Source organism: Coenobita brevimanus, chromosome 6 (genome assembly GCF_032717465.1).
Source record: "Coenobita brevimanus isolate Jiangsu-jjx chromosome 6, ASM3271746v2, whole genome shotgun sequence".
NCBI classification, from domain to species: Eukaryota; Metazoa; Arthropoda; class Malacostraca; order Decapoda; family Coenobitidae; genus Coenobita; species Coenobita brevimanus.
In genome coordinates this window covers 63,215,642-63,239,436 of record NC_136959.1, presented here as the reverse complement: position 1 = coordinate 63,239,436, position 23,795 = coordinate 63,215,642, and the positions used below count along the sequence as shown (strand labels likewise).

At 41.6% G+C, this 23,795-nt stretch overlaps 2 protein-coding genes across 2 annotated transcripts in view; both read right to left on the bottom strand.

The window, feature by feature from the left end:
* Positions 1–12,011, bottom strand: part of LOC145401614 (uncharacterized) — a 100,576-nt gene extending 88,565 nt beyond the window's left edge. Inside the window, exon 1 of the mRNA XM_080273810.1 lies at positions 11,954–12,011. Coding sequence (XP_080129936.1) covers positions 11,954–12,011 — 58 coding nt within the window. The remainder of the gene's footprint in view (positions 1–11,953) is intronic.
* A 232-nt stretch (positions 12,012–12,243) lies between these two features.
* The window catches only part of LOC145401605 (ATP-binding cassette sub-family C member 4-like), a 36,771-nt gene continuing 25,219 nt past the window's right edge, over positions 12,244–23,795 (bottom strand). Inside the window, exons 23-32 of the mRNA XM_080273800.1 lie at positions 23,558–23,678; positions 22,765–22,935; positions 21,837–21,964; positions 21,362–21,517; positions 21,167–21,256; positions 19,935–20,107; positions 19,209–19,338; positions 18,541–18,651; positions 14,417–14,607; positions 12,244–12,373 (exon numbers count right to left, since the gene is read on the bottom strand). Coding sequence (XP_080129926.1) covers positions 12,244–12,373; positions 14,417–14,607; positions 18,541–18,651; positions 19,209–19,338; positions 19,935–20,107; positions 21,167–21,256; positions 21,362–21,517; positions 21,837–21,964; positions 22,765–22,935; positions 23,558–23,678 — 1,401 coding nt within the window. The remainder of the gene's footprint in view (positions 12,374–14,416; positions 14,608–18,540; positions 18,652–19,208; positions 19,339–19,934; positions 20,108–21,166; positions 21,257–21,361; positions 21,518–21,836; positions 21,965–22,764; positions 22,936–23,557; positions 23,679–23,795) is intronic.

Here is a 23,795-nt window from a genome sequence, read left to right as displayed (position 1 = left end):
ATAGCCAGGAACTCAAAAGAGAAGGAAAAAGAGGAAAGTCATGAGACAGAAGTGCCTAAAGAGACCAAGGAAAATCACAAGAACTAAAAAAAAAAAAAAAGACAGGAAGAGCAGAAATAGCGAAAGAGTGAGAATCGCAAGAAAGAGAAGAAATGGAGAAAAAAAAATCAGGACAGAAGCAACAAAAGAAGCAGAGAGAGAGAGAGAGAGAGAGAGAGAGAGAGAGAGAGAGAGAGAGAGAAACAAAAACAAAAGGTCAGAATTCTTCGACTCCTATATGCCTGCCTGATACACATCATTCAACACGCCACGCTGTCATAAGTTTCGCGGAGTTCTCAAAACCGCGAAGCCGATGTGGAATGCTACTGGATCCGCAGGAAAAAAATCCGAATGCCGATTGAAGTTTCGAGCGAGATATTTGCCTACCTGGGTGCAGCTTCAAATGCCACCCGTATTAGGATTTTTAGGACTAGGAGAAAATCGCGGAATCAAATTGAAAAAGTAAGCAGACAGAATTTGAGGAAAATGCGCACAAAAGGAGCAGGTATTTGGCGAAGCTGCAGGCAGAATTACGAAACCTGAAAAAGAGAGCAAAAATTCGATAACACGAGAAAGAGAGAGTAGATATTTGACCAAAAAAAAAAAAAAAAAAAAAAGCGAGAGAGAGGGCAGAAATTTGTCAAAACTCTGGATGATAATATAAAAACTTGAACAAAAAGAGTAGGTATCTGACAGCACTGAAGAAAATACAAAATTCAGAAAAAGCAAGTAATTTTAAAATCATAACACATGCAGAAACGAAAGAAATTGTAAAGGAGGGAGTTGACAGATTGTCGAAATCGTAAAAGAAAAGGTACTGTACAAGCAGAAATTCTCAAAACCATAAAAGAGTAAGGCAGATTAAAACAATTAACAAAGCCATAAAAATAAAATGTAAAAAGGAGTAGGTGGATGCAGAAATTGACAAAGTATAAAATAAAAAGACAATATGCAGAAGTTGACAAAATAAAAGAACTGGTAACAGACATTGACGGACCTGTAACGGGGTAGTGAAGAAATTAACAAAACCTCGAAAGCGCCACTGGATGAATAAGAAGATAAAAATATAAATAGTAAGGTAGGCACGGAAAAAGACCAACCACTAGCCGAAGAAAAGAAAAAGTAAAAACCTGACAAAGCTATACACAGGAGGAGAAGGCATACAGAAATCACCAAAACCGTAAGCGGAAGAGATTGTTAGATACTGCTTGCCTTCTCTCCCAGGTTATTATTTTTTTTCTAGCCATTAAATGCATAGAGACAAAGAGGGTGAAAGGAGTCAAGGCTTAGAAGAAACGGATGGAGTAAAGAGCACCAAGCAGGAGAAGGCGTAGTGAGGTTGCAGGGCCTTTCCTCGTCAGACCTTAAATCAGTGGTAGTTATCTGCCCTACTGACCCAATGTGGCATCGATATACATAGATCTACTTTAACTGCCGTAAGTACTAAGATGGAGATAATTTTCACATTAGACTGTGATGCGCTTTCAAACTGCAAGATGAGTGTGGGGTCCAACAAACTAGATTATGCTGGTGCTGTAGATAGATAGATAGATAGACACATAAATAGATTAAACTGTAATGGAACTAGTGAAATGAATAGAACCACTGATTGCAGTATTACCTTTCATGATTAATTTAGCAGATACATATTAGGTGTTGGCAAGTTTTCAAGATGATAAAAATAGATTAATTCAAAACATCATCAAGTTTTTGCATTGTTCGTAATGGGACTACTGATCTTCAGTTTACCGTTGTTTGATATTTCTGCAAGATTTGAGTAGACAATTTTTGGGGACAGTAGAAAAGAAAAAAATAATATGTTGACTAGACATCATTAAGTTTGTACATGGTTCCGAGACTGCGCCTTGGAACTTTGTCTGTCACTGCCATTACTGCTTAGCTCAGCAGAATCTCATTAGACTCTGACATGGTTTCACTGCGGGCGTAGTAAAGAACCACTGAAGGCAACTGTGCCCTGACGTATTCAGAAATGGAGGTTATTCACACAGAGCCGTCGAGTGAAGTTCCTGGCATTGGATTGGAGTGGCAGCCGCGTGAATGAGTGAATGAATTTGGCGAGGCAATGTGAGAAGGTTTGGAAAAGAACGGAGGGGTGAAAAGGAGGAGGAGAGGGAAAATTAAAATGAAAGAGAGAAGGACAGAAAGAATTATAGAGATCAGAAGAGGAAATGAAAAGGGAGGAGAAACCGAAAGACAAAAGATGAATATTAGATAACAAGAAAGAAGTGAAAAATATGAGAGGAAGAAGGAATACAAAGAAACTGGAGAAACTGTAAGAAAGAGAGACGAAAGGGAAATGAGGGAGGGAAAGAATAAGAGAGAAAGAGGAGGGCTCTTAAAAAGCGCGGATGAAAAAGAGGAAAAGAGAGGAAGACGGAATGGAAAGAAACTAAACAAAATGGGTGAAATGGTGAAAGATGACTGGAAAGGGAAGTAAGGAGAAGCAAAGGAAGAAAGAAACACAAAATCAGAAGGGAAGACGCATTGGGAAAGAAGAGGAACTACAGAGAAAGGAGGAAAACGAGAGAGAAATGGGGAATGGAGAAGTAGGGGAGGAATGACAGAGAGAGAGAGAGAGAGAGAGAGAGAGAGAGAGAGAGAGAGAGAGAGAGAGAAGACAACTAGTAGAAAAGATGGAAAACAATAAAAAAAAGATAAGGGAACAACAAATAGAAAGTAGAAGAATTGCAAGGAGAAGGTATGAAGGAAATGAAAGATAGAAAAGAAACTACGGAGGATGGAGGAAGAAGAGAAACATAAGAGCGCGCGCACACACACACACACACACACACACACACACACACACACACACACACACACACACACACACACACACACACACACACACACACACACACACACACACACACACACACACTAAAACAAGAGAATACACTTGAAAACAAGACACTCAAATTTAATAAACTCACACCCACCCATCCATCCACACACACACACACACACACACACACACACACACACACACACACACACACACACACACACACACACACACACACACACACACACACACACACAAGTAAAACAAAAGCACAGGTGCACAAAAGCAGGCAGTCCACAGTTTTTTAATGGGGGAAATATGAATTGTGCCAAGAGACAAAATGTACACAGTAATTCCCCCCCACTTATGTCCCTCTCCCTCTCTGGCCCAAAACCATGACACCATTTTCTATTCATTTCTTGGTGGAGAGGGACGCCTTCACGTGGTGGTAGTGATATATCCGGCCGGTGGAGCTGCCTGGTTATACAAAAGTCCCTCATCTCCCTCCGTCCCCATCATCCCAAAAAGTACAATGTTGGACTGTAGCAGGGCATCTTAGAACTGTAGTCTACTGGGTTCACGATTTCAGACCGACCAGTGGCTAGAACAACGACTGCTACCGCTTCCAGACGATTTTTTTTTTCTTGTTAGTGAGGAGGTTAACTGTGGCTATATTTAACCCCTCCAGAAAAAAATCTCTCTTGAATTGACTCACATCGTCCGGTACTATCAAGGATATGATGCCAAGGTTGTCTTTGTACAGCATAAGCCTTGAGTTGCATAGAACCGAAAGAATAAACAGGGTGTCATCGTTATTATTATTATTATTATTATTATTATTATTATTATTATATCTGAATGATTTTATGTAGCTTAGACTTCGAAATCGAGGTGTAGCTGTCGCATTCAGACATTTATATAGGTATTCTTGTTTTTCCCTCCTCCATATTTCCCTTGCTTTGACTTTGAGGCTGTTGTTGTTGTTGTTGTTGTTGTTGTTGTTGCCCCAGGTTCATGTGTTGCTGAACTAGGTGGACTGCAGGCTAGATTCCACCATCATCCTGTAGGGGGATAAGGAGGGATTTGAGGGGCGTTTTATTCCGATGCCACCGCGTGAAGGCGTCGCTGTACACCACTGTATTTTGAGTTAGGAACAAGTAGAGCACAGAGGGTGAGAGAAGGTAAATAAATAACGACCTCTGTAGTACATAAAGAAAGACACATGGCCACCACACATTAACCAACATTACTATCAAATTTTCTTGGATATTAAAGACCATACTAGGAAATATAATATGTAGGTCAGCTGAGAACATAAATCCATGCCATACGGTACTTACGCGTCCGCTTTATCACAAACTTTCCATAATTTGTATCTAACACGAACGCCCAAAATGTAAGCAAAATTTCGGAGTGATGAAGGTATTGTACATCAGGCGGCATGAAATAAATACATTAATACATAAATATAGGGCGGGTAAGAGCATAAATACACCCTGTACGGTATTACCACGTTCACACCACCACAAATCCTTCCAATAATTCGCGGAATACTCGAATGTTTAAAACGTAAACCCGTGCCGTGAGTGGTGAAGGTTGCATTAGGAGGAATCAAAATTAAATAAATAGATAAATACTTAGATGAATAAATAAATAAATACATAATAAATAGATATATAAATAAAGAAATGTAGGTAAGTTAATAATTGCACTCTCGACGGTACTACCACATTCGCGCCAGCCCCAAATCCCGGCGAACTCGAATGCTCAAAATGTAAACACGCAATGGGAGTGGTGGAGGCTGCATTAGGCGAGATCCCCCACATAATTAATCTTTTGACGGTATATTTTCCTGCCTCGCCCTGCCTAGCCACTTCCGTCATGGGGTGAGTTTATTTTGTAATTTTGGGGCGGGATGGTTAATGGTGTTTGTGCAGGGGTGGGTGAATGTTTTCCAGGTTTGTTGTCGTCACCTAAACCACCATATATTATTGTGTTTGCTGTTGTTGTTGTTGTTATTATTATTATTGTTGTTATTATTATTATTATTATTATTATTATTATTATTATTATTATTATTATTATTATTATTATTATTATTATTATTACCGACACTACTACTACTACTACTACCCCCCAAATTAGAAAGATTTAAGAAGTGGAGCAAACAACAAATGAATTTTAAAATCGGAAAGCCAAAAATCATATTCCCACCACTGTAAATCCAATCAAATCCTCATACACATTTCCCAAATATTTATTCCACCCAAAAAATTTAGTTCCAGAGAGATTTTTCGAAACAGGGAAAGATATATGATCATGTCGGCTTTAGCGGAATAAAAAAAAAATACATATATATTGCAATTGCGAACGTCATTAATGAAAAAATATATAGATCTGATAAGCAAGCATTGGTTCTATGGATTAATGGGGCTAAATCATGGGGGAGATAGCTCTTAATTGGACTCTCTCTCTCTCTCTCTCTCTCTCTCTCTCTCTCTCTCTCTCTGGGTCGCCATATCCTCCTCATTTGTCTTCACTCAGTCGTATTCTTTACCCATAGAGTAATATTCATTACTAATCCTCACAATATATTCTCGAGATTAATCGGCAAAATTAATCACCTTTTAAGTCTTCAGTATTAGTTTATCATATCGTTTTGTTTTGTTTTTGGTGGCATATATTTTTGGATGTGATATTATTTTCCACCGAACAGAGCGTCACATGAGCCCGAGAGTTACAGTTTAGTGACCATTAGCTTATTCTTTGTCGGAAGAGCTTTTTGTAAATTGTAAGAGCTTGAGTGTTAATTGGCCATTGCACTCGGCATGCTGGTGCTGATGAGTTCTACGTATCAACAGTGGCGATGATGATGATGATGATGATGGATTTAGTCATCATTTCAGTGTTCCCAGGTGTTCACTGCAAATGTTTTCATCCAGTGTTTTCTTTGGTACAGCCTATTTACCCCCTCAGTAAGAAAACGTCGTATTATTATTGGTATCTCCAGACGATTTTATTCAGCTTCGGAGAGAGTTTTGGAGTGGAAGGATTTGAGGTCATTGTTAAATAAGATCGTCCGGAAGAAGTAAAAAGAAAAATAAAGACGTCACTGTACTGAAAGGAGTAAGGAATTTGGCGCGGTACCAATATAGGTTGTTGTGGAGAGAGAGAGAAAGAGAGAGAGTCGTCACTGCAAAGGAGAGCGAGTGTTAGGTTTCTCTTGTGTTACAGACTCGTTCCTTTTCCCTTGCTGTTACCTCACCGTTATGTTACTTTCTGCTGTTATCTCTGTTACTTTTACCGCTTTGTACTGTGTCAGCTGTTAGCTCTATCACGTTACTTTGATCTGACTGTTGCGTTACTGTTTACTGTTATATATTACTTAACTTTAATCACACAGCAATGGATCACTGTTATCATTATTATTTTACTCCAGTCGGCTATTATTTTTACTTTATATTAGCTGTTTCTTTGTGTGTGTGTGTGTGTGTGTGTGTGTGTGTGTGTGTGTGTGTGTGTGTGTGTGTGTGTGTGTGTCTTCTCCGAGATGTCACACTGTGTTTTTGTTTTTGCAGCGATATTGGGAGCGTTTGTTTTGTGATATTGTGTGTGACCATGTTTTCTGTGATTCAACGTGGGTGTGTGTGTGTGTGTGTGTGTGTGTGTGTGTGTGTGTGTGTGTGTGTGTGTGTGTTTATAGTCTCTTAATCCCGTTCTGGGTGCGTCTATTTTTGCAGTGCATGACATTTGTGAGGTAAAGCAGTGGCTGTTTACATGAGAGAGAGAGAGAGAGAGAGAGAGAGAGAGAGAGAGAGAGAGAGAGAGAGAGCAGCTACCGCATTGTTACGAACCAACACAACGAGAGGCAGTGAGATCACAGAGGTTAAGAGAGGCAGACCAACTAGATACCCGATCTGATGACTAATGAACCAGAGAGAGAGAGAGAGAGAGAGAGAGATTTACACGATGTGGTGTGGGGAAAAAATGTATCATAAAACACACACACACACACACACACACACACACAGATACTGAAATACACTGAACAGCTGCAGACAGATCACTGAGAAGAGACGAAAACGGAGATGGACAGAGAAACATTAAAATACAAAGAACTAATCCAGATGAAGAAACAGATGGACGGAAAGATGACTGATATGAGGTCAGTATACAGGGAATAGAAACAGATAGATGAGTGGATAGATAGATAAACAGGTAGATAGACAGGAAGTTAAACAACCTAGACTCCAGAATTGTCAGGTAATAAATCAGCGCAATAGAGACGGAGATCGCAATACACTGACGGATAACGAATAGATACAGATAGATAAAATGGACAGATGGTGATAGATGAACGGATAGATAATGTAAACAGCCCACGTTGCAGTACAGTTATACGTAAAGAGACAACGATAGAAAAAATATTGAAATAGAATAAACAGATATGGATAGATTAGTGACGACCGTAAGTAGACCGAGAAAAGATGAATTACGTGGCAGCAATATTATCAACTAATCAGTAAGATAGATAGATTGAGGAATAGATAATCATCCAACAAGAAGGAAATGAACAAAGGTCTATCTATCTATCTATTGCCAGACGCCTCAATCCCGTTTGGGGTGGCCACAAACAAATCGCCTCCAAGTCGCCCTGTCCCCCGCCATTTCACTGCCCTGCTCCCAACTCACACCCCCCCTCTCTCATATACCTCTCCACCCCATCCCTCCATCTCATCCTCAGCCTCCCCCTCCCTCTTCCCCCCTCCACCTCACTCACATACACTCTCTTCGTCAGTCTTTCACCCTCCATCCTCTCCACATGGCCAAACCACCTCAGTGTGTTCCTCATAACGCTTCCTATCACATCCACATCCACACCACAACGCTCCATTATATCCTCATTCGTCAGCCTGTCTCTCCACGTGACTCCACAGGCTCCTCTTAAATAACTCATTTCCACTGCTCTCACTCTTGCCTTGTGTCCTTCCAACAATGTCCAAGCTTCACTTCCGTACGTTAGAGTTGGTATCACAATACTGTCATGTAGTAACTTTTTCACTTCCATGCTCACTTCCCTGTTCCTTATCACTGCTTTCAAGGAACCAGCAACCTTTCTTCCCTGCTGTACCCTTTCAAGCACTTCACCCTCCAAACCTCCATCCTTACTCATCACACTACCCAAATACTTAAACGTACTCACATTTTCCAATTCCTCACCATCCAACCTCGCTGTACATTCACTAACTTCACCTCTCTCAAAGACCATCACTTTACTCTTCCCTACATTCACCTTTAGGTTCCGTTTCTTACACACTCTCTCAAACTCATCCACCAAGCCTTGCAGCTCCCTTCGTCTTCACTCAACAACACAGTATCATCTGCAAACAACAGTACAGGGAGTTTCCAAACACTATCCTCTCTCACCAGGGCCACTCCAACATCCACTACCCTACCTTGTACCTCTTTTGTTACCCCATCCATGTACAGATTGAACAACCATGGAGACATGACACATCCCTGTTTCAAACCAACTTTCAAAGAGAAAAATTCACTTAGTTCACCATCCACACGCACTGCAGCCTTCGCACCATCGTACATACTCTTCACAGCATTCAACAACTTCCCATCTACTCCATATATTCTTAACACTTTCCACAATCCTTGTCTATCCACCCTGTCATATGCTTTCTCCAAATCCATGAAAGCCGTATACAACTTCTTTCCCTTCTCTAGAAACTTTTCCACTAAAGATCTAAGAATGAATATTTGATCTACACAACCTCTTCCCTTCCTAAAGCCTCCCTGTTCTTCTCCAACTAATTTCTCTGTTCTTTCTCTAACTCTGTCTATAAGTATCCTACCATACACTTTTCCTATTATACTAAGAAGACAAATGCCCCTATGATTACCACACACTTCTTTTTCCCCTTTTCCTTTGTGCAAGGGAATAATTATACCTGACTTCCAATCCTCTGGGACTCTACCTTCCTCCCAGGCCACTCTGCACATCTTCCACATCCATTCTACTACTATCCCTCCCCCATGCTTCAGCATTTCACCACATACTCCATCAATTCCTGGGGCTTTCCCCGATTTAACTTTCTTCATTGCTTCCACAACTTCTATCCTACTGATTTCTTCCTGTCTTCTCACCTCCCTCCTTCTCCCAGCCATTCCCCAGCCACTTATACTCGCATTACTTCCATCCTCTACGTTCAACAATTCCTTAAAGTATTCTCTCCATCTGCTCACTTTTTCTCCCTTCTCCACTAGTAATCTACCATTTTAATCTTTCACTCCCCTGCTAACTTCACTTCCACCCTGTCTTACTCTTTTCACTTCTCTCCAGAACATTTTCTTACAGTCCCTCCACTTTACACTCAAATTCCTTCCAAATTCCTCATCCACTCTCTTCTTACTCTCTCTTGCTGACAGATGGACTGAGAGAGATAAGTGACAACGAAGAAAATAGCATGAGATAAAAAAGACAGGTAAACAAATGCGTGAATGGGTGCAGTGGACAGCTAAGGCAAACCTAATGTACAGACAGTAACTGGATCAGATGGATCGATTTAGAGACAGGTAAACACGCGAGTGGGTGATACAGAAAAATTACCTAGGAAATAAAAATATTCACATTAAGACGGACAATAAAGAATTATAAAAAATGGAGAAAACTTATTAAAACGGTGAGCTCAGATAATAAAGATAAACAAATGAAGGACAATAAAGATAAACAAATGAAGGACTAGACAGAAGTGACAGGTAATAAACAAGCCAGGCTCTGTCCTCACCGTCCAGACTAAACGCAATTACCGGAGTCCACCGTTCGTTAATGAGCTGGAAAAAATCGCTCGCTTCACAATTATGAGTTTCCCTTCATCATATATATATATATATATATATATATATATATATATATATATATATGTATATATATATATATATATATATATATATATATATATATATATATATATATATATATATATTCGTGTTCTTCGTTTTGAAAGGCTCCGACATGATTGCATGCGTCGGCCTCGGTCACCTAAAGGCGGCTTTCCATGCTGCGCGATCTTTGGCAGTTTCCCTACTGAGTCCCTTATCCCTGACGGATATATATATATATATATATATATATATATATATATATATATATATAGAGAGAGAGAGAGAGAGAGATGTGTGTGTGTGGGGGGGGTTGAAGTCTTATATTTCTAAGACCACAGAGACTGTCATCCAATCCCCTATAGCCCTAGTGGGAACGTAGGGGCCAGGTGTTAGGCAAGACTGGCCAATAGCCCGTCGCAGATGTTATCGTATGAACAACAAATCTCCGTCAACCGTCTGGTGTAAACCCTTATGGACCACGTCCGGTTGGAGCACCTAAACCCACAAGTCCTCCAGGAGTTTCTTTATTTATATGTTTACTAATCAGCGTAGCATACATATTGCTTCATGGGCCACAGGAAATCATTTGGCTTGTCACACCAATGACGTATTTCTTATTATTACTGCCACTTCCGGACGATTTTAGCAACCTTCGGAATTATGTCTGGCAGCGAAGGGTTTCACAAAAGCTATTTATAACCCTCTCCAGTTCGAAAAGGCACCTATAAACTGTGGAAAATCTTCTGGCGATAATAATATGATTCAGTGTATTCAGAGGGTTGTTTAGTCATGTATAGGGAGACGTCATGGTGAAGATGATGAAAATTAGCCAGTTTAAATATAGCTACATTTACTACATTTGCCCACGCGAGAGAGAGAGAGAGAGAGAGAGAGAGAGAGAGAGAGAGAGACTAAATGCAGGAAAGTCTAAGATCAAAAGACTGTCCAGTACACTAGAAACTAATACTTCTGTGCTTAATATCAAATGATTCGATTGTATCAAGTGACCAGATTGCATTAGCCCAAAGAAAGGGAGTATTTTTAACCCTGGACTCATTTCATATCGTAATTGGAGGTAATTAGGTCGGGTTAGGTTAGTTTGGGTTAGGTTAGATTGAGTTTGGCTGATTAGTATTCGGTTGATTAGGATTAGATTGGGTTGTTAAGTTAGTTTGGGTTAGGTTAGATTAGCGTTCGACTGTTCAGGATTAGGTTCAGTTAGGTTAGATTTGTTGAGATTAGGTTTGTTTGGGTAGGTTAAGTTAGACTGGGTTAAATTGATTAGGTTAGGTGGGAGACGAAAGTGAGGTAATCCAGGCTTGAATCGTTACAGGGAATAGTTGAAACGCTGGCATCATCACTTCTCATAACAGGTGCCGGTTACTTAAGTTTGGCTAGATTAAGTTAGAGGATTAGGTTAGGTTAGATTAGTGACCAAAGTGAGTTAATCTAAGCCTGAATCATGGCAGGGAATATCAGAAACCCTGGCGTCATCACATCTCGTAATTGGTACTGTTTAAATATGCATGAAGGCTGAAATGTCATCGTATATAATTCACGGTGTTTAAAGCCACACATTTGACCTGGGCCGATGTCATTATCCAATGTAAATATCCAGAAAGCTGTGTAACCAAGCCTAACCTAGTCTAACTGAGGCTAACTCTGCCTGATCTTACCTAATATAACTTGGTCTTTCCTGTTTAACCCAACCTGATCTATTGTAAATCCCAAACCTGACTTTTAAACTTTTGCTACCTAACTTTACGTCTCTTAGCTCTACTTAAACCGAACCTAACCCAAGTCTTCTTACCCTAACAAGTCCTGCCCTAACCCAGTCTAGTTGTACATAACCTGACTTAACTGGACTTAACTCTCCTGAATATTACCAAACCTAACCTAAACACCTAACTCGGCTTAACCTAGCGCCTCGACCTAACTTGTTTAATCTAATATAACCGAATATCAACCTCATCGTCTCAGCTGTCAGTAATATATCTGTCTGTCCATTTATCTGTCTATCTATCTGTCTATCTTACTGAATATCTATCGTTTTGTCTGTCACCAGGCTCACCAGGTTTAATCTAAATAACGTACCGGTATGCGTCTGTCTTTCCAACTTTGGACCTGTCGCCTTACGCTGCTTCTTGTGAGGTTAGCCGGACATTTCTATCGCTACTCCACCAGGACTTCCAACTCACGCCATCCCGCCTCATGTACATCCCGTCTCGTTCTCGATCTTCCTCTCCTCCACACTCCAGTCATCTTCCTCCCCCATCACCTCAGTATCGGTCTCCCTGTCCTTCTCTTTTATTCACCTTGCTCTCATACATCCTCTCCCTCCTCCACTCACCTCCTCTCCCCTCTCCTTCCTTTACCTAACTCCACTCTCGGTCCCCCACTCCTTCTCTCTCTCTCTCTCTCTCTCTCTCTCTCTCTCTCTCTCTCTCTCAGCTAAACAAAATTGTCTGGTTGATACTCTTGTTATTGTTGTGGCCCCAGGGTAATGTTCACTCGAACCCAGTGGACATCAGGCTGAAGTTGCCCTCGCACTTCCCACCATCCTCCTTTTGGTTGATGAGGAGGGGGTTCAGGGGCAATTCTGTCACCCGGTTATGTCGATGCCACCACGTGAAGGCGCTTTAACCTTAATTAAATATTCAGGAGTGTACACAGAGGATTAAGACTTGCAATATTCAGTGTTATTAATCCCATTCAGTCCGGCGATTTATCTTGTTTTACTCAGTCTGCCATCAGAGGATTTTATTTAATTTACGAAGGCTTCCTAGTAGCGAAGCGATTAACCAAGTCCTTCCAGAGTAGCAAAAAAAATGTCTAAAGTTAACAAGATTAAAATAGAAATCGGTCATCAGCATGGGGATGTGAAACAGTTCCATGTGTCGACTTTCCAGACTTACCCTCAGACCTGTATATATCTATCGCTCGGCTTCCACGTGGCAATCCACAACTTATTTCAGTTTTTCCACTCAAGAAAAAAAAAATCGAGATAACAGATCCTGAAGAAGTTGTTTAATAAGGAGAGCCCAGGACGTTGTTTTGCTTTGATGTGTGCTCAGCTTACGTCTTCTAAGTTCTGTTTCCTTGTTTCTGGTAAAACTTCTGTAGGTGGGTGTTTTGATTCATCTGTAATTTTCCACGTCTGCTCTCTCTGCCAATCACGTTCACACTTCCTAACCCTTCCAAAGGCTTCTTGCTTTTTTCCAGTTTTCTATGTCAGGTTAATTTGTTCTACTCGTTTGTACAAGTCAGGGCATTACAGTAGATTATTCTCTTCCTGGTTTTGTCCGAAGAGTTTTAAATATTAGCGAAACATAACTAGAGTCTTAACTGGTCAAATTCTTGTCTCAGACTGGTCAACTTTTCTGCTATGTATTCGCAAGGATAATAGCTTGACTCCGAGTTTAACAAAGAGTATTAAAAACGAGCGACCCAAGACTAACTGGTAAAATGCACGACTTAGACTGTTCAGTTCCAAAGTCTTAACTAGACAAATGGGCGTCTCAAACTATTCAGTTTTCCTGCGTATTCCCTAGGGTATAAATTTCCCTGGAGTGCACGAGGGAGTTTTGAGAGAGTGAGCGAGTGGGAGCGGGAGTGGCAGTGTTCACGCTCCCAAGGTCCCGGCCAGACTGCACACCTAGCTGGAAGTGAGGGTTCTGGCGGCCCTACCGGCTCCCTTCCTCCACCTTTTCCTCTCAATTATCTCCTTTTCTCCTTCCCTTCCTCCAGATTTGCCTCTCTCTTATCTCTTCTTACTCCCGCCACCTCCTCCTCCTCTTCCCCCTCCACCTCCTCCTCTTTCTCCATTAGTTTTCTCGTCTCCTCTTATTCCCCCTTCTCTCCCCACTGGTTTCTACTCATTTTACCTCGGTTTCTCCTCCTCCCCCTCCTTCTCCATCGTTTCTTCTCTTTCACCTCTCTTTTGCCTCCCGTTCCCCTCCCCCTCCTCCTCACCTTTATCTCCTTTTGTTCCTCCTCCTCCTCCTCCTAGCATATCATCCCATCTCCGGCTAACCCTCCACGCATCAACCGCCTACCAAACTGTTTTTCTTTGCATCTGTTTTCCCCCATGGACTTTGTTTTTTCCCCTGGACCTGTTTTTCCTCCGAAACCTGTCTTATTCACGGACCTCTTCCCCTATCAACATGCTGTCTATGTGGACCTAAGTTCCTCATGGATCTGTTTTCCCATGGACCAATTTTCCCATAGACACATCTTTCCAATGGCCGTGTTTGTTCTCATGGGTCTCATCTCCACAACAGAATCATTTTTCCCATTAACGTATTATTTTCTCTCCATGGATCGGTTTTCTGCCTGGACATATGCTTTCCCCATGTGGTAACACCAAATTAGCCATGGATCTATTTGCTCCCATGTGGCTTATTTCCGCTGTGGACCTGTATTGACCCAGGTGAAGCTATGTGCCTACTTGGGCCCATTTCTTCAGGGAATTATTTCTCATGGACCTAATTTCCCCACATGGATCTGTTCCTACCATGGACTTGCTTGCCTAATCCTCGTGGACCTATTTTTCCACTAGCCACCCACCTACCCACCCATCTGCTCACCCCCACTCACCCAACCAGCACACCCTGCCGACCCACCCTAACCACCTTGCCTTTCCCACTCACCCTGCCCGCCCCACCCACTTACCCACCTCACCCTGCCCACCCCGCCCATCGGTCTACCAAACTATCCACCTGATCACCGAGCTCCACCAGCAGGATAACTTCCAAGAGTGCAGGAAGAGAAGGAGGGAGGGAGGGGAGGCACAGCAGCTTCTTAAGAATAGATTCCTCATTTACCTCCTTTTCCCTCACCTTCAGGTAAAAACTACTGCATATGGTTAACTCCTGCAGCAGGGATACCCAAACCGAGTATAAGCCCATCTGTATTTTCATCGTCCTTTTCCACGAACCAAGTAAATATCTTCAGTTTAAAGACTGAAAAGTGACAACGCATTGTGGACGTGTGACTTGACTTACACCGAATATTCGTGGCTTAATCTAACCCAATCTGACCTAATCTAACCTGTTTTCGTTTTTTTTTTTTTTTTATAATAAAAACGTTCAGAACTCGTTAAGCCGAACACACGTACTACATTTTTTTTTCTTTTTACACTGGTACCTTATTTTTTAATCATGTGTGGTCAGTACCCAAATGGCAGGACGCAGATTTCCGAACTGTATCTGTTTGGGGCGCATTTTCTTGTCCAGGAGGGTCTATAGATAAAGTTGCCTGGCTAGATTACTTTGTTGGGGATAGGTTAGGTTAGGTTACGTAAGTTTGTTAGGCTGGGCTAGGCTGGTTACATTAGGGTTCCTAGCAAATATAGTTAAACACGATCATACCATACTTGGAAGAGAAGATTAAGCGCCAGGTGTTGAAATGGGTAACAGAACGAAAATGCGCATCTTGGACCAGGATTCAGGAACAGCAAATGAAGAGGCTGGCAGCGTAACAGACCTAGAGCTACACCTGCCTTGCACACGCTCCATGACTCTTTGAGCTTTGATCTGCGTTCCTTCATGGAGAGACAAATACTCTTGTACAAAGGATGCCGTGGTGTGGCCCGCGTGTGTAGCGGAATTAACAAGGCACTGGATGCACAAACAAACCTTACAATTGTTGTCCTCTTGTACCTAAGATTTTTATTGTTTCTCTTTTTTTTTTTTAAGCTTTAAAGATGGGATTTGGACTTTGGCTTTTGAAGGATGATCAAGGGACAGGAAAATTCTGAAACCTCCATTCTTCGCATTTCCTTAAAAATTAATAATAAATAATAAATTTTGCGTATTTCCCTTTAATATTTTCCTGTATGTTATTTATACCTCCTTAATACCGACAAAGTTTGCATCAGTGACATATAAGAGGATTATTAACGTGTAGTGTGTGAGATGAATCGCATAGGAAAAACTGTTACGAAATCTCCAAACCCAATATGAAATACGGTCCAAGGGAAGGCATGCAAACGCTACCCCAGAGTGCAACACGCAGCCGTCAATTTACAACTCTATTTTTAGCTCTTGTCAGCGAACGCATTCAGTAAAGAAGAACCACCCAAAAGTCTTATGGCTCCAGGTTATACTACAAATAAAGGTCGCTCTCTTACAGGGGTGGTGTAGTGGTTAGAAAGTCCCAGTGACACGCGCGTTGGTTCGATCCCCAAAAGGTGACTGGAGGCTGTGTCGACCTACGTAATGCCACCAAGGGAAGTAGCGCAGTCATCCACCCATAGATGTTCAGACTTCGGCAGCCTACTCTAGGACCTTAAAGTCTGGAAAGGGGTAAGATGGGATTGGTCGTTATTATTGAACACACACACACACACACACACACACACACACACACACACACACACACACACACACACACACACACACACACACACACACACACACACACACACACACAAGGATGGCTGAAACACTGTAGTATATTATTCTGGTTACAGTCACGCGCTTTCACGTAGATGAGAAAAACATTCCTTCCTTTAAAAGACTTACACTTGTTAACTCCTTCAGCCCGTTGACGTATTTTTCGATTTATTCTTGCCGCCGCCAGACGATTTAATTCAAACCAGGAGAGATCTTTCGAACTGGAGACATCAAAAATATCTTCAATTGCTCCTTCGCTACACACTGCAAAAACTGTGTTGCAGTATTATAAGAAACTAACCAGTGTTGTCTAGTAACTCGGCAGCAACAACTCTCACACATTATAGTATAAAAATCTACCATCAATCCTGAACTGCATCTTCAAACATAGGCAGCGCTACGCTGTTGCAACTCTCCATCTGACCAAGCACATCTCCCCCCCCCACCTCGCTGCACACCTAACCAAGGGCATAACGGCCCTCACCTCCTCCCTCATCTTTTCTTGTAAAGGTGGGCGTAAGGAGAACGCCTTAGGACACATAACCTGAGCCGTTCAGATTCCTTGTGCAGGTCGCATTGAAATCTTAAAAAAAAAAAAAAAAATACTTTGTCATTTTTTCGAAGAAACTACCAAAGAAACAGCATTCTACCTATCAAAAGGCACCAGTTCACTGTAAGACACGTAACTATGTGTAATTTCATGACTGTAGTGAATACTTTCTGAGTTCTGGCCTGAAAACGAAATGTCAATGCCCAGCCAGCCGCCCTGCCGTCCAACTCTACGGACGGACACCTATTGATTCCAGTGATAACAATATCCTCCTTTGACTTTGTCAGGTATAAGAAGTTCATCGCAGTATAACATGGGTCTACTAGATCGGAACATCCAAAAGAGAGGACGCTCTGCAGTGGAAACGGAGGAAAGGGGGTTGAAACAATAACTGCTAACTTATTTCAGTAGTACTAATGTGTTGTATACAGTGTACACATATACAGATCGATGTTGTCCTGCAGCTGTTGCAACTGATGTACAGTCTATTAGTCATTATCTTCAGCATCTCCGGCCTGTCCCCTGCACCAGGAAAAGCATACACTATATTATTTATGGAAGGAGAATGAAACAAGTATTGCAGTTTTGATTGTAATGTCTGACCATTAGTACTTATCCTGGGCTTTCAATGTTGCTGGTATAGGATGAGACATGCTGCCAGATAGCTTATTCAATATACAAGTTATGTTCTGTCGGTCATCTTTATTCGTGGAAAGGAATTTTATAATTTCCAGTTTTCTTACATTTTCACGACCTTGAGCTCTCCGTGAACGAAGGCCATCACAACACACTTTTCCTCCACACAGAGCTCAGTATACATCACTCTGAGAATGGTGGGAAATATGAAAGCTGAAAAAGAAGAAGAAGAAGAAGAGGGGGTAGTCCTTCCAGGCTGAATCGGTTCACCAGTTGGTAGTAAGAGTTAATAAAGAGAAGGGTAATCCAAGTGGAGGGATTAATTGAGCTAAACGTAGTGTCTAATCATAAACATGGGGTAATTGTTCCTTATCCTGTGACAATTATGGATGATGATGATGATGATGTTGATGATGATGATGAACTTGCACCATAAACGTGGGATAACCGTTCCTCATCGTATCAGAATCACGGATGGTGATGACGATAATGATGGTGCAGTACAAATGTCAGATAATTGCTCCCCTTCCTGTCACATTAGTGGATGATGATGATGATAATGACGATGATGAACTTCCACGCTTGAGGTGATGCTGGTTCTTCTCTCAGGGTTCCTGGACTTGCCTCTGCTTGTGATCAGCTTCCACGTCGATGTTGTGCCGCCGTTGATAATACGCCTAGAAGGAAGAAAAAGCCTCAAAGTAGCATCACTGTCTGGTTTCAGTTAGGTTGGGGCTGCAGCTAATAATAATAATAATAATAATAATGATAATACTGTAATAATGATAAGAATAAGAATAATATATAAATAAAAATCACTACCCATGTGAAATGTCAGAAAAGTTTAACAATTTAATAAAACAACGTTGTTAATAATTGAATAATCGTAATCAAATATATCGGGCGAAATATTACACGTTAAGCATTATTATACTCCTTCCCTCTCTCCTTAAAGGATGTTGGTGAGTTGCGGAAGGACGACCTCAGAAATTACAGTAACTTTTTTTTTCTGACAAGTGGGGCCCATGCATATTAAAGGAGGTATTTATTTATTTATTTATTGCTAAAAAATAAATGAATATAAAGTAATGAAAGGTGCCTGGCAGTGTAATTATTAAAACACCCGAGTCGGAGTGAAAGCCTTGTTTAAATTCAATCTAGAAATTTTCTTCATTATTTTGTCTCTCTATATTTTGCTTTTTTCTGGATTTTTTTATACTTACCTGTCTAGCAATGTGACGCAATATTTCTGAGGTTTCTGTGCCTGTCTCCCGCACCAGCGCTGAAAACATGGAAGCTGATTTGTTGAGAAGGATGTGGGGCTCGTCAAACTCCTGAAATATGGCCACCGATCGTCAGGATATAGTAAAAAAACAAAAAAAAAGTACGATCACAGACTTCTGTTACAAAATCACAAACTCTTGCAGCTAAGACACCACAAACTCTTGCACTGAATAAAACCACGAGCCCCTACGACAACATAAGACACAAACCTCTACCAAATAATATAACAAACGTCTGCAACAAAGGATCACAAAGTTATGCAGTCAGTAATAAGTACTTGGAATTTGGTTGCATAATGTTTCACACACAAAGCTTGTCCTTAAGTCGTGTAAATTTATTAAGTGTGATGTTTCCTCTCTTAAATGATGCCCTTTTTAACAAGCATGAAGTCCTTTCCTCTCGTAGTTGATGTCTTGTTTATCAAACATGAAACCTCCTCTCTTAACTAATGCCATACCCATCAAGCGTGAAGCCTTCTATATAAAGTGACACCCAAATTTTGAATCCTTAAGTTGAAAGCATGAAGTCTTCTTTTCAAAGTGATCCTAAAATGCAGTTATAGTGTCACGCATGAAGCCTTCTCTCCAAAGTGAAGGTATAGTGTAACCTGAAGGCGTCCCTCGTGAAGCACCATAACCCTGTCGCTGTCCATGATGGTGTGCAGGCGGTGGGCGATGGTCAGCACTGTACACCCGCCAAGCTTGCGTCGGATGGTTTGCTGGATCAGTTCGTCGGTCCTGGAATGGAAGAGAGAGAGAGAGAGAGATTAAGTCTGTCACGTTGATAGTGCTAGAGGAACATTCTTTAACTCTGCAGCATTTTTTTTTTTGAGCCTTCAGACCATAATAATTATCAATAGGAGCCCAGTCTTAATAATATGGTTAATGAAGGCTATTTTGATATGTCCAGTTCGAAAAATCTCTCAGTCCGATTTTTAACATTTTAGGAAAGACCTCTCATAGAATTTTACTGAAACGATTGGCATGCACTTTTAAATACGTGAACAACTTCACTATCCACGTTGAGGCTGCGTCTTATGAGTCATAAATGGCAACTTTTTTCAAGAACCGAGTAACACCATTTTCTGTCACAGGAGAAATGAACCCCCTCCCCCCTCGCCCTACCATATTTAATTTATATATGTAGGCTCTGGGTGCTGACTTTTTTTTTTTTAATACTGTTTGAAGTGAAAAGTGCGTTTGGAAATTTTTTGTTGGAGTGGCTACGTGTGTGAGAGAAAAATTCCTGTAGTATCGAAGTAAAAAATAACTAGTTTTATTGGTATTAGTAATAATAAAGATAGTGGCGACAGACGTGAAATAAAACAGGTTACCTTGAGTCAACATTAGCGGTGGCCTCATCCAGGACGATAATGGTGTTGTGCTTGAGGATGACCCTGGCCAAACACAGTAGCTGCCTCTGCCCCACACTCAGGTTGCTCCCGCCCTCACCCACCTCAGCCTCCAGTCCATCCGTTAACCCTTCCACTACCTCCCTCAGTTGCACCTGCCCCACAAGACACCTTTACTTCCAACACTTGTACTTTAATCTTCGCCTCAAACTTACTCGCACACCCTAGCCTAGCCTCGAACTCACCATCACCCTCTTCCTCACTCTTGCTTCCACCACCTCCGTCATCTGCACTTACACCACAGTACACCTTTATACCTACACGCATACTTGCACTCTAGCTACTCGCCTACACCCTAGCCTCATTATTACACCTTGGCCTCACCTTTACACTATAGTCTTACCCTTACTCTCGATCACCCTCTCCGTCACTCTTACTCTCGTCACTTCTTTCAGCTGCACCTGTGCCAGACCATACTCGTACACCCATGCCTCACACTTACATCCTGTCCTCACATTTGCACTCTAACCTCACACTTAGAGCCTAGCCTTACACTGACACATCCTCACCCTCACTCTTACTCACACCACCTCCTTCAGTTTCACCTGCTCCAGATTATATTCTTCCAACGTAGCCTCACGCTGAAAACCTCACCCACACACTCACCCTCACACCCTCACCCTCAGCCCCATACACGGCTTCACGTCATAGGCTAAATGATCCACACAAATATTGGACTATTATCCATGTACATTGAAGAAAAGAAGATTCATGAAAGTAAATATGTAGGCAGTATGTCTCTGTCTACAATAAGGTCGCTGTTGCAGCGCCTATCACAAGATGAAGGAAAAAATCTTAAAAACATTGCGGAAAAACATGGAAAAGAAAACAACTAAAAGGCTAAAACACTGTAAAACCAGCTGAAATAAAGGCGTAGCATTAACACAGGACAAATTAAAATAATCGAAAACCCAGTATAAAGGGAGACATAACTCTAACAAAGGACACCTGAAAAACACAAAGGACATCTGAAAAACAGAAAACCCTATGGAAAGTGAAGCATAGCGCTAGCACAAGACAGCTGCAAAAACACTGAAAACCCAACTGAAAAGGAAACGTAGCACTAAAACAACTGAAAAACATCGACAACAGAGCTGAAAGAGGGGGGCGTAACAAAACCTTTTCCCTGCAGTTACGTTCATAGTTCCATTTACCTCCTCCAGTGCTGTCCAGAGCTGGGGGTTGGAACACTGATCAAACGGGTCCAAGTTCTTCCTGATGGTGCCAGAGAAGATAGTCGGGTCCTGTGCAGAGTCACCATTTAGCGATCTTCACCCAAGCTCTAGATCTGTTTCCATTTAGCCACATTTACTACAGATCTTTACCATGAACTTTAGTTGAATTGTTACCTGTGGGATGATTGAGATGTTGCCCCTGACGCGGTGGAGACCCAGGTGTTGGATGTTCATGCCGTCGATGGAGATGACGCCCGTGGGTTCAGCGAGACGGAACATTGCGGTGAGGAGAGACGACTTCCCCGCCCCCGTCCTGCCCACCACCCCTACCTGAAGACCCGAGACCCAAAAAGACACCACACTATGTTTATATTAAGACAAGCACAAGTTTATTTATATATCTGTCTAAAGTTTATCTGCCATTATATCTAAAGCTATCCATCTATCTGTCTATTTATCTATCCATCCAAAGTTAGTCTCTCTCTATATTATTCATTCGTCCTTCCCATAACACAGCTTACTTACCTTTCCTTTCTACTTACCCACCTGCCTAGCTATACAGTTATCTAAAATTTTCTGTATCATCATTTGACTATATAATACACTTATTCTCTCTAAAATTACAAGTGGTCTACCACGCACATATTACCTTTTCCTTAGCCTTAATGCAGAAGTTTAGATTCCTCAGCACTGGAGGATCGGTTGTACTGTAACGAAGGGAGACGTCTTGGAAGGTTATAGTCCCACGCTCCGGCCACTCCCTTGCCACCTTGTCATCTGGGGGAGTTATCATGGAACGAATTATTGACGGGGACTTTACGTGTACAGTGACAGGTGCTGGAGAGGGACGCCTTCATGTGTTGGCATCGATATAACCAGGCGGCTCCGTTGCCTAGTTACAGAAATGGCCGTCAGCTACCTCCTTGTCTCCTGAAGTGTGGATGGTGGACTGAAAGAGGAGGGTAATTTAAGCCTGCAGGCCACTGGGTTCACATTTTAGATGAGCCTGGGGCCGGAACAACAACAATAATAATAATAATAATAATAATAATAATAATAATAAAGACCAGTAATTATAATAACCACAACAGGAGCAATGAGGGTCTGGAATGCCTTGAACAGCTGTGGATTCAAGTCAATGGAGCAGACATTCGTGTTTTTATAGTAGTCGGGATTCTAACTTGTGCATCAGTTAGGGATTCAGATTTAACACGTAGTTATGAATTGGAATTTATGAAACAGTTAGAGATGTCCTGTACTCAGAATTTATGAAACATCAAAGATTTCAAATTAAGGAGCACATAGGGATTCGAATCTATGAGAGTTAGGGATTCGAATTTATGAATCAGTTAGGGATTCAAATCAATGCTCACCATTTGCCGTGTTGAGAGGAGCTTCAGGAGACATGGTAGAGTACTGCAGAACGCGCTCCACAGACGTCATGTTAGAGATGTAATGTACTCAAAATTTATGAAACATCAGGGATTTCGAATTAAGGAACACGTAGGAATTCGAACCTATGAGACAGTTAGGGATTCGAATTTATGAATCAGTTTGGGTTTCAAATCAATGCTCACCATTTGCCGTGTTAAGAGGAGCTTCAGGAGGCATGGTAGAGTATTGCAGAACTCGCTCCACAGACGTCATGTGATTCTCCACCTCGCCTAATTGCCTGATGCTCCACTGAAACAATCCGAACAGGCTCATCACCGAAGAGATTACGAGGCCGATGTTGCCGCCGATGGTAGCTGGGGTGATGGCCATTGCAGCTGATATTAATAACCTTTTGCCCTTGTTGTTCAGTCTGTCTCTTAATCTGTCCATCTATTCGTCTGTCTGTCTGATAATGATATAAGCCTGCAACATGATCAGTGAGACAGTCCTTAAAGAAAGACATATATTAGCCTGTAACAGTATCAGAGACTCAGTAAGAAGACACAGATAATTATAAGTTTGTAAGAGTAGTAGTGGAACAAACCAGAAAGACAAGATAAGTATAAGCTGACAACAGGAGCAGTGAGACGAGAAAAGACAAATGTAAGCTTGCAACAGTAACAGTGAGGCAAGAAAAGACAAATGTAAGCTTGCAACAGTAGCAGCGAGACAAGAAAAGACAAATGTAAGCTTGCAACAGTAACAGTGAGACAAGAAAAGACAAATGTAAGCTTGCAACAGTAACAGTGAGACAGGAAAGGACAAAGGTAAGCTTGCAACAGTAACGGTGAGACAAGAAAGGACGAATGTAAGCTTGCACCAGTAACAGCGAGACAAGAAAAGACAAATGTAAGCTTGCAACAGGAACAGTGAGACAGGAAAAGACAATTGTAAGCTTGCAACAGTGAGACAACCAAGAAATGCCAATATACTCACTAGTCATGGCCATAAAGCTGTACGTGATGATTGCGATGTAGAAGCAGCATATACCGTCTATACACATCCCGTACCACTGCGCTGAGCATAGCAACAGGAACCACGCGGACGAGTGTAGGTCCTGAGCAATACGCGTGTGGATCAGTAAACTACGTAGTGTCGTATTTCGTGGATCAGTAGACTAAGGCGGCGTCTGGTGTGTGGATCATTAACAACTCGTGTCGTATTTCGTGGATCA